Raw genomic sequence first — 11,040 nt, 5'->3', positions numbered from 1 at the left:
CCAAGGAGAAATGGAAACTGAAATCCAAAAACAGTCATAGACATTGTGTTGCCCCAGAAAAATGGCCCAAACTGGCCTGTAAGTAAGAAGACATTTCAATTGAAATAATTACTCGTCTAAGGTTGGTATGTTTGGCTTGGATTTTGATTCGTGGCAGCACTAATACATGGCTCCATTTTTTCTTAATTTTTCATAAAACAAAACTGACTTGCTCTCTGGTATTTCTCGGAAATCAGGTGGCTATACAAAACCCACATGATTGGCTGCACACTTGCAACAGGGAGGGAAATAGTCCAGTAACAGTACTCTCTAGACAGTTCTTTACTGTTCTTGTATGCCAAAGGTAGCATCTTTATCTCTACCACCTGCTTTACCTCTGTCACTTGCTAGAACCAGAAGTGCCTGCTATGGAGACTGGCCAGTCCTTTTGGGCAACCAAGGTAAGAAAGCCAGGGTTTCTCAGGGCACGTCTACAATTGCTGTGTGTACAGTGGTGCTATACTCATGTTTCCCTCAGCAGAAGTTAAGTGTGAACAACATTCCCTCCTCCTTAGATACTTATTTTAGGAGGCTTGGCTGGGTCTGGGATGCCAGATGTGTACATACAGGTGTTTAAAGATGAAGCTACTTTGTCCCCATGTACATGTTTGCTGCATGAAACACCAAAGTTCAGAGAACAATACATGAAATGTGGAGATGCTCTCAGAAGGAACAGCGTCCTGTGTTAATTTCTATTGTAATGAAATAAGTGGGAACTTACGGAGCAGCAGAGACAGGAGGAAAGTCATTTTCCAAGATCTAAAAATGGTCCATTCTTTACTTCATGAACTTTTGGACATCAAAAAGTTGTTTGATCTAGTACCCATAGATCAGGAAGAAAATAATGTAATACATTTCCAAGATAGGGTTACCAGGTCCCCTGGGGCTCAAACTGGGGAATGGGGGGCAGGTTGCAATGGGGGAGCACTCACTTTGTGCGAATGTCCTCTGGAATGTTTCCATGTCGCTCTGGGAATGACATAATTCCTGAAGCGATGCAGAAGCATGCTCCAGGGGTTCTTCTCCCATTCCTGTGCCTTTCCCCCCTGCTGGCCAGGTGATTGGTGGCGGGACGTGGAGGCTGGGAGCAGGGGAATCCCATGCTCACAGCGGGGGAATGTGAACTCTATTCCCAGAACATGTTTATTTCTGCCTAGATGTAATAACAAATGGAAACAATTGGAAATAACAACAATAATAAAGTTTCCAGTGGTGTGCTTAGAAGGAATCAATTCTTAAACTTGATTGGCATTGTTCTTAGTTGGTTTTTCTTTGTTAGAAGAACCTTAAATTTTCTTACAGGGTAGCTACCATGTCAGAGACTGCTTGAAAAACTTCTAGATGAATTTATTTTCTATTTCTGTTTGCTGAGCTACAGCTCCTACCCTCCCTTTAAGAGCAAGTGCTTGGGAATTTATTTATTTATTTAATTAGATTTCTATTCCGCCCTCCCCGCAACAGCAGGCTCAGGGCGGATTACATACAGTATAATACATTAATATTACATTATAATACATTATATAATATACATTAATACATTAATATAATACATTAAAAATACAGATGAAAACCACATGAATATTAAAACAGTATAGCAGCACTTCTTAAGAAAAAATCCATATGGAACAATCCCATATGGAACAAGAGGCCATATGGGAATGGTAGAGTACATGCTGAAATTCCCAGGTGCCTTGCCTGGCATCTCTGTTTAGAGGCAGTTTTAGTAACAGCACTGAGAAAGACTTTCCGTCCAAGATTTTGGAGAAGTCAGAGTAGATAGAGCTGGACTAGGTGGATCAACAGTCTGCCTTTGAACAAGGCACTTCTTACATTTTTGCACACTGTCTGCCAGAAGTTGGGATTGCCACCCCTATGTTACCAGAACTGCTCTTTTGAATGGGGAAATTAGCTCAGCAGTCTGGAACTAAAATTAGCGCGGATCTAACCAACGTTTACAGAGGTCCCGATTCCAGACACTCTAGTGACAAAGAGGCAGATTACAAATAGATTCAATAAACACGTGTATTTACTAATAGTGTGGCGTAAGCCTGAACTTGCACATACATACAAGAAAGCATACAAGAACTAGGAAATGCAGAGTAAGAAATACAGAGACGGTCGCATGAGCAGGTACCCACAATGAGAAGGGCGATACTTACAATCCTGAAGCGGAGCAGAGACACAACAGCGAGGTGGTCCAATGCCAGCACTGGATCCACAGACAGACAGCAAGGGGTCTGGACAGGGAAGGCGTATGCACCATGTGGTCTGAGGGACCAGCCTAAATACCCCAAAACGTACCCTGGGGCTGGTGCCGTACTTGGTGGTTCTCACGGATTAAAACAAAAGCTTTAATGGGTTACTGAATGTCTTAGATGGGCCACTTTAGGAATCTGATTGTGTTATAGTGACACCTCAGGAAGAGAGGACAAAGGAGGGAGGGGGAGATCCGAGCGTGCTGAATGGATGTTCCAGCGGACAGGGCTTGTCCTGATGTCATCAGCTCTGGAATGTGGAGGTTTCTTTGAGATGCATTCTCTAAGTGCTTGGGATGGTCGGCACTTAGCTTCTTCTCTGGGGCGGCTAAGATATGCAGAGCAGGGCGAGGTTCTCTCGCTGCGGACGTGGTGTGTCCGCTTCTCTGAAATGGCTTCCCAAAGCAGGCTTCTTCTTTTTTTTTTTTTGAAAATTTTTTTATTGGGTTAGAATCCGTTATTTTTAACATTACATTCAATTTTCCCCAAATTTTTCACTTCTAACCCCCTCCCTTCCCCCCCCTTTTGTTGACTTCCAACAGCTTTCCCACCCTTTGTCCCTTTTCCCTTACTTCTTAAATTCCTCTATCTAAAACAAATATACATTCTCCATTATACTAAGCAGTACATCCTTAACTACTTTTCTTGTTATATACCCAAACTGTAAGTCTTTGTTTCCATCTTGGATAAACAATTTATCCCATTTCCAGTTTTAAATATTTCTATATATCATAAACCTATATATCATAAACCATAAAAATCTTACATTTAAATCAAACAATTTGACTTATTCTCTATATATTACTCATTGTATCTTTTTATGGTAATTCTATATAACTCATCACATAGTCAATCAATTTGACTCTTCTGTACATTCAGTTTGGTGCATTATACAAATCTTATCAAAGAAAGAAAATATTGTTAGTTACTCAATACTTATATTTAAACCTTATCGTTAATTATTTTCTATCAATATTCTATCTATTAACCTATATATATCTATATATATATCAATCTGTTAATCTAACTGCTTATAAATTCACATTTATCTCTTTCCCCCCCCCCCCGGTAAAGTCACCCCCCTCTACATTTTATTATACTTCAGTAGTTCTCAAACTGCCACAGTTTTCCTCCCACCTCCCATTTCTTCTCCAGATATTGTTTCAGCTTCTCCCAATCTGTGTTAAACTGCCCTGAGTCCAGATTTCTCAGTTTTCTTGTCATCTTGTCCATTTCTGCCATGTACAGCAATTTGTAAATCCAATCTTCAATAGTTGGCACTTCTTGTACTTTCCATTTTTGCGCATACAAAAGTCTAGCTGCTGCTGTCATATAAAATATCAATGTCCTATGATGGGCTGGAATTCCCTCCATTCCCAAGTTTAGTAGCAGGAGTTCTGGGTTCTTATTTATTTGAAATTGTAAAATTTCACTCATTTCTCTTATTATTTCCCCCCAGTACTGCCTGGCTACATCACACGACCACCACATGTGATAGAGGGAGCCCTCATGCTTCCTACATTTCCAGCATTTATTAGAAGTGTTCAAGTTCCCTAGCGCAATCTTCTTTGGTGTCATGTACCAACGATAGATCATTTTGTAAATATTCTCTTTAATATTTGTACATGTCGTTGTCTTCATTGTAGTCTTCCACAAGTATTCCCATGCCTCCATTGTTATCTCTTTATTAAAATTTATAGCCCATTTCACCATTTGTGTTTTAACTGTCTCATCCTCAGTATACCATTTCAACAGTACTTGGTATACCTTGGATATTCTTTTCTTGTCCTCTTTAAAAAGGGTCTGCTCTAGTTCCGAATTCTCTATTCGTATACCTCCCTTTACAGAGTCCGAATTATACAAATCTCTGATCTGTCTATACTGGAACCAATCGTAGTTCGGTGATAGTTCCTCTTGCGTCTTTATTCTAAGTTTAGATGCTTCTATTTTAGTTATTTCTTTGTATGTCAAACATTGTCGTTCGTTGTCAACAGCTCTCGGGTCTATCACCTCATATGGAACCACCCACCAAGGAGTTCCTTCTTGTAGGTAAATTCTGTACTTCTTCCAGGTTGTATATAGACTTCTCCGTACAAAATGGTGCAGGAACATAGAGTTGACCTTTACTTTGTCATGCCATAGGTATGCATGCCATCCAAATATTTTTTTATATCCCTCTAGGGCTAATAGTTTCTTGTTCTTTAATGTCATCCACTCTTTCAGCCAAACTAGGCAGATTGCATCGTGATAAAGTCTCAGATTGGGCAGTTGCATTCCGCCTCTTTCTTTTGCATCTTGTAAAACTTTCATTTTCACTCGAGGCTTCTTGCCTGCCCATACAAAATCTGATATTTTCCTCTGCCATTTTTCAAATTGTTTAGAGTCTCTGATGATTGGTATTGTCTGTAGCAAAAACATCACTCTTGGTAACACATTCATCTTAACCGCTGCAATCCTACCCAACCATGACAGGTTGAGCCTATTCCATTTAATCAAGTCTCTCTCAATCTGAATCCACAATTTTTCATAATTATTCTTGAACAAATCTATATTCTTTGCAGTCAGTTCAATTCCCAAATATTTCACCTTACTTGTTACTTCACAATCCGTTGTTTCCGTTAACAATTGTTGTTTCTGCTTAGTCATGTTTTTGCATAGTATCTTTGACTTCTTTTTGTTAATGAAGAAACCTGCCAAATCTCCAAACTCCTTGATCTTATCTATCACTTTTGGCATGTTCTCCAGTGGGTCCTCTACAATTAACATTATGTCATCCGCAAATGCTCTGACCTTGTATGAATAGTCCTTTATTTTTATTCCTCGAATTTCCTCGTCTTGTCGTATTTGTATCATCAGAATCTCCAATACTAAAATGAACAACAGTGGAGACAACGGGCAACCTTGTCTTGTTCCTTTGCTTATAGTCAATTTCTTGGTCAATTCATCATTTACCACAATTGCTGCAGTCTGGTCTCTATAAATTTCCTTAATTGCTCTGATGAATCTTTCTCCTAATTGTAGCTTTTCCATAGTGGCAAACATAAAGTCCCAGTTTAAGTTGTCAAATGCCTTTTCAGCGTCAACAAAGAAGAAACCAACCTCTTTATCACAACGCTTATCATAATATTCAATAGCATCAATCACTGTCCTTAAATTGTCTCTTATTTGTCTGTCTGGCAGAAAGCCTGCTTGCTCCTCCTCTATAACTTCCGAAAGCCACCCCTTCAGTCTCTCCGCCAGTATCTTCGCAAAGATTTTATAGTCATTGTTGAGTAACGATATAGGTCTGTAATTTTTCACACTAGTCAAGTCTTGGCCCTCTTTTGGGATCAATGATATGTTCGCTTCAGACCAAGTGTCTGGAATCCTTTGATCCCTTAAAACTCCATTGATCACCTCCTTTAGGAATGGTGCCAGCTCATTGGCCATAGTCTTATAAAATTTAGCTGTAAGTCCGTCTGGCCCTGGCGCCTTTCCTAGATTTGCAGATTGTATTGCCTTACTTATTTCCTCATCCGTTACTTCACTGTTCAGTTTATTTCTCCAAGCGTCCGAGATTTCTGGAAGTGTCATTTTCTCCAAATATGACGCTATTGAGTCTTTATTTACTTCTTTCTTATTATACAGTTTAGCGTAGAATTTATAAAAGGCTCTACTAATGGTATTCTGTTCCAAATACGTTTTGTCATCTTCACAAATTTTATTTATTGTTTTCTTTTCCCTTCTTTTCTTCAGTTGCCATGCCAGGTACTTCCCAGGTTTATTTGCACCCTCAAACACTTTCTGATTCAGCCTTTTAAGATTCCACTCCAATTCTTTATTACTCATTGCTGTTAGCTGTTCTTGCAATATTTTAATTTCCTGGTATAATTTCTTTTTCCCTGGTCTCTTTTTTAACTGTATTTCCTTAGTTTTTATTTTCTCCTCAATCTCTTGTCTCTTCTCCTCTTTCTTCTTTCTCGCTCTACCATTTAAGTCCATTAGTATGCCCCTTATAACCGCCTTATAAGCATCCCAAACTTTATCAGTTGGTACTTCTTTATTCACGTTGTATTGAATGAAAAACTTTGTCTCTCTTCTCAATATTTCCATATTCTCTTTTTCCTGTAACAAATCCTCATTTATTCTCCATGCTTTCCTTTTCCTCCTTTTCCCCAGCTTCCACATAATTGGGTTGTGATCTGAGCCTACCATCGGCATTATTTCTACATCTTTAGTCCATAACGCCAAATCTTTTGAGGCCCAGATCATGTCAATTCTTGATAACGTGGAATGCCTTGCAGAATAAAAAGTAAACTGCCTACTTTTAGGATATTCTCTCCTCCATACATCTTCGAGAGTCTCTTGTTGAATCAACTCAAAAAAGAGCTTTGGTAATAGTCCTCTTTTCTTTTGTGTCATTGTAGTCTTTTTATCCAGTTCCAAGTCTGTCACTCCATTGAAGTCTCCAGCAAGAATTATTTGGTCATATGAAAGATCATCTAAATGCTTCCTCAAATCCTCAAAGAAGCTCTCTTTTGCACCGTTGGGTGCATAGATTCCGACTACCAACACTCTCTTTAAATTCCAAGTACATTCCACTGCTACAAATCTGGCTTCCACATCTTTCATTATAAATTTTGGTTGTAGCTCCTCTTTTACATACAACACCACTCCTCTTTTTTTTTTACTTGAGGCCGCTACAAAGTCTTTGCCCAATTTTCCCAGTTTTAGATATTTTACATCCTGTTTTCGAATATGAGTCTCTTGCAAACAAACAATATCACATTTTTGTTTTAATAGCCAGTGAAAAATATTTTTTCTCTTATTCGGTGAATTTAGTCCATTTACATTCCAAGATAATACTTTACACTCCATATTCATAATCTTGTTGGTAAGTCTTTTTCATTGTCCCTTATAAATCGCTCCATCTCCCGCTCAGATCTGATACGCTTTTTAGCGCCTCCAAATTCGAAGGACAAACCCTCTGGGAGCTCCCATCTGTACCTGATTTTCATGTCCTTCAGCATCTGGATTAGCCCTTTATATTTTTTCCGATCTAGTAACACTGATCTGGGTAGTTCCTTCATTATGATAATTGTCTTGCCATCGATCTCCAATGGATCTTGAAACTGTTTAGTCACAATCTTCTCTTTCATGTTTCTTGTTGTAAATTGTACAATCACGTCTCTTGGTAGTTTCCTCTGGGTTGCAATTCTCGAATTCACACGATATGCCACATCTAGGATAGCCACAACATCCTCCTCCTCCTTCCCCAGGTATTCAGCTAACACCTCCGTCATCTGTTCTTGCACTGTCTTTCCTTCCACTTCCGGCAGGCCGCGAAATCTGAGCTGCTTCTCCATATGTCTGCTTTCCGCAACCGCCATCCTTCCCCTCATCAGCCTCATCTCTGTTTGTTGCGTATCTGCTAGGTTCTCCATCGCTCCTTCTACTGTTTTAACTCTCTGCTGCGTCCCTTGTAATTCACTTTGTATTGTTTCCATACCTTTCTTCACTTCTGACAGCTCCGATTTTACTTCTGACAGCTCCGATTTTACTGTCTGTTTAACCTCTTTAATCAGCTCCAATTTCATGTCTTTAAATTCTTTAATCACCTCCAAAAGTTTTTTATCCAGGTTTTCTATTGCCGATTGCCACTCTTTCTTCGACATCGTGGGGCTTGCTTTAGCTCGCTCCCACGAGTCCGCTCTCTTCCTTAACTCCGTGGCGTTAAATTTAGTACCTTTTTTATTTCAAATGTCCCGGTCTTCTTGCATAAATTAATTTTAAAGGGTCCAAAATGTCGGGCGTCTTTTCTCTATGGTCTCTCTATGATTTTATAATCCAATATGGCCTACTTCCTTTTCCGCTGAGGCCGCGGCCCTTCCCCTCTCAAAGATGGCGATTCCCTTCTTCCTGCCCTCCAGCCAGGGCCGCTTCTCTCCAGCCGCTCTATTGTTGTTACGCACTTCCTGTCTCCCATCTTCCCACAGCAGATCTCGCGATGGTGTCTTTTTCTCACAGCTCCAAAGCCACAGGTATTCAAAACAATAGTCCGATTTCTTTAATAACTTCTTTAAACTTAGTCTCTTTTCTAATACAACTCCTGCCGAAGCTTCCCCTCCTTTTCACTAGTCTGTTGCAGTTTAAAAGTCTACTTTTTTTCCTCTCTGTTTTTATCAATCTGTCCCGTATCGGAAGATAGTGATCTTTACCTTCCCTTCACTTTTCTCGGGTTGTAATCGCTGTTTCGATTTCAGATTCTCCTTTCCACTTCTTCCCCCAATCGAAGCTTGGGTATGTAGGTCTTATGCCAGCCGAGTTGGCCCCAAAACTGCCGCAGAGATTGTAGCCGACCCGTCTCAGGGTGGGACCTCAAGGATCGGGAGGGGACCCGTTGTGTAGAGCCCCCCCTCGTCCGAGATCAACGCGCCCTAGGGTCTCGAGCGTTCTTTGCCTGCTCTCCGCCTGAGAGCAGTCGGCCGCGGGCTATTTTCACCCCGCCGGCCGCTTAAAACGGCAGTCCGGTCAGCTCCGCAAATGGAGCTGCGTTAGACCTCCATAAATCCCAAACCGGAAGTCCCCAAAGCAGGCTTCTTCTCTTTGGTCTTCTGGCTGCCTAAGAACGTGGTCGCCGGCTGGGTATGGCGGGGGCTGGTTAGCAGGTTGCCCGTTAGCGAGGGTAAGCTCGGGGACCGGCACGCAGGAGGCTCCAAGTGGGAACTGACCAGGGAGCGCCTGGCCAGGCTCGCTGGAGGCTTCCCCGGCAGGCGCCCGGCTGCTAACAGCGGCTTGAGCCCAGATGAGGCAGGCTTCCATGGAGGCAGGGAAACAGCGCGTAAAACACAGTCCATAGCAGGGAACAGGCGTGGTCCATGGCAGATGGCAATGCAGGCATGGGGCACATGTGTAATAAAGTCCAAACACACACTGCGAGGTCCAGATACAGGTCGGGGCAGGGCTGCCCAGGAAGAGAGTCCTTTGTGGAGTCATCCAGACATGAAGTCAGGAAACTAGCACAGTCTATTGTAGCAGCAAGGTAATTAACAAGCAGGCAGAAAACTGACACGTGTATTAGAGCACACACGTGCAGGCCAATTTTGGTGTAGCAGTAAAACAGCAGTGTAGGAAACTCTGGCACAGTCCATGGCAGGCCTTAAAGCAGGAGAGGGGGCCTACTAGGCAACACCTAGGTTGAGAAGTTCCTAGAGACCTGAGGATGGAGCCTGAGAAAGGGGAGATTTGGGGGACAGGAGGCGACTTCAGCAGGTTATGTTGCTATAGAGTCCACCATCAAAAAGCAGCCATGTACTCCAAGGAAAATGGTCTCTGTTGTATGGAGATCAGTTGTAATTCTGGGAGACTGCCAGGCCCCTGTTGGCAACCCTAATTATAACATTATATCAATGTTTTCTGATCCTCAGCTTTCATTTTCTTGCCTCTTTTTTTGTGGAGATATGCATCTCCACAATGAAATGCGCTAGAGATCTTTTTTAAATGAAAGATGGGAATTCAGAGAGCTGTAACACTATAAGGAACTTGTGATAAGAAATCTCAAGAGAAACAAAGGGGGGATTTGTGGGATTAGCAAATTTTAGTAGAGACCTTGGATCAATCATGTAATCATGAATTTACACTAGTAAGAGACATAAAATGTATTCTCTATGTACGTCTTAAATAACTAGTCCCCGCAGGGCCTCTCTGCCTACATACCAAAGAAGAGGGGAGAAGGTTAGTCTTCAGGAGATAGATAACTGGACATTCCTGAAATGCAGAGGCAGAGGCAGAGACAAAAGAATAATTATGAGTCCCCCCCCCCTTTGGAGAAGAGTGTGTGTGTGCAAAAAGTAACGAGTTATAGAATAGAGAGAGATGCTAACATGAAGACAAGGAGGGTAATAAAGATGTCGCGAGACTGAGAAATGGAGAATGGCCAATCTAAAGGTATAAAAGTGATCAGGTGCCTTATTTTGAATGTGACTTTCGTTTCTCCAAAATGATGTCATAAGCCCTTAAAAATAGCATGTGCTCCTTTGTTCTCTGGTACACTCTGAGCTCACCTTGTAGCCTGTACCCTATTGGCAAATATACGTTGTTCTTTACATCAACCCTTGTCTGTCTCATCTCTTTTGCTTGGCGAATTGGAAGGAGTAAGGGGGAAGGCACTTTTGTGCAACAAGGATGTGTCAATACAGATTTTTAAAAAGAAAGAAAACGTTCCTCCACCTAGTAAGGGGAAATGGCTGCACAGAAGACCTGCCATGTGGAAGCCTCACTGCCATTGTGCTGTATTAACACCCATGACTCCACCTCTATGCATCAGGGATGTGGATAGACAAAAATCTTAAAAGCAACTCCTTGCTTTTGGGGAAAGAGGGAAAACATTTTCATGGAGTAAAAGCACTTTTTAACCCTTGGAGGGGAGAGGAAAAACGATCATGCAGGAGGGTAAATGGTAAAGGAAAAGAAGGTTGCATTTTTTAAAAAATCTATGCTTCAAAGGAAAAACTAGCTGCTGCCAAATAGGAACTTTGGAGTATGCTGGGAAATATTGTACTGCAGGCTCATATGCACAAGTGCTAAGTAAACACTTGTTGGGGGGAGACTGTTGTCAGAATTTGTTGGTGGGTCGGAACCAGGCCTTTTCTGGCTCATGTTAGAAATAGGGAGCCAGCTACAGTTTGAAAGAAAAAAAAAAAGGGAAGAAAGAAAGAAATCTTCCGAAGACTCTCCCTCCCTCACTGCAGAATTAAGTCGCAGTTCC

At 41.5% G+C, this 11,040-nt stretch overlaps 1 protein-coding gene across 9 annotated transcripts in view; it reads left to right on the top strand.

Annotated features, from left to right (window-relative positions):
* The first annotated feature begins 335 nt into the window (after positions 1-335).
* LOC129323815 (B-lymphocyte antigen CD20-like) overlaps positions 336-11,040 on the top strand; it is a 31,960-nt gene continuing 21,255 nt past the window's right edge. For all 9 annotated transcript variants that reach the window (XR_008596490.1, XR_008596488.1, XR_008596489.1 and 6 more), the window contains exon 1: positions 336-440. Coding sequence is in view for 1 of the 9 variants with exons in the window: in XM_054970550.1 (XP_054826525.1) it covers positions 408-440 (33 nt within the window). In the remaining 8 variants the exon portion in view is untranslated. The remainder of the gene's footprint in view (positions 441-11,040) is intronic.

This window comes from Eublepharis macularius, chromosome 2, assembly GCF_028583425.1.
Source record: "Eublepharis macularius isolate TG4126 chromosome 2, MPM_Emac_v1.0, whole genome shotgun sequence".
NCBI classification, from domain to species: domain Eukaryota; kingdom Metazoa; phylum Chordata; class Lepidosauria; order Squamata; family Eublepharidae; genus Eublepharis; species Eublepharis macularius.
The sequence above is the reverse complement of the archived record's forward strand: the minus strand, read 5'-3'. Positions and strand labels throughout refer to the sequence as shown.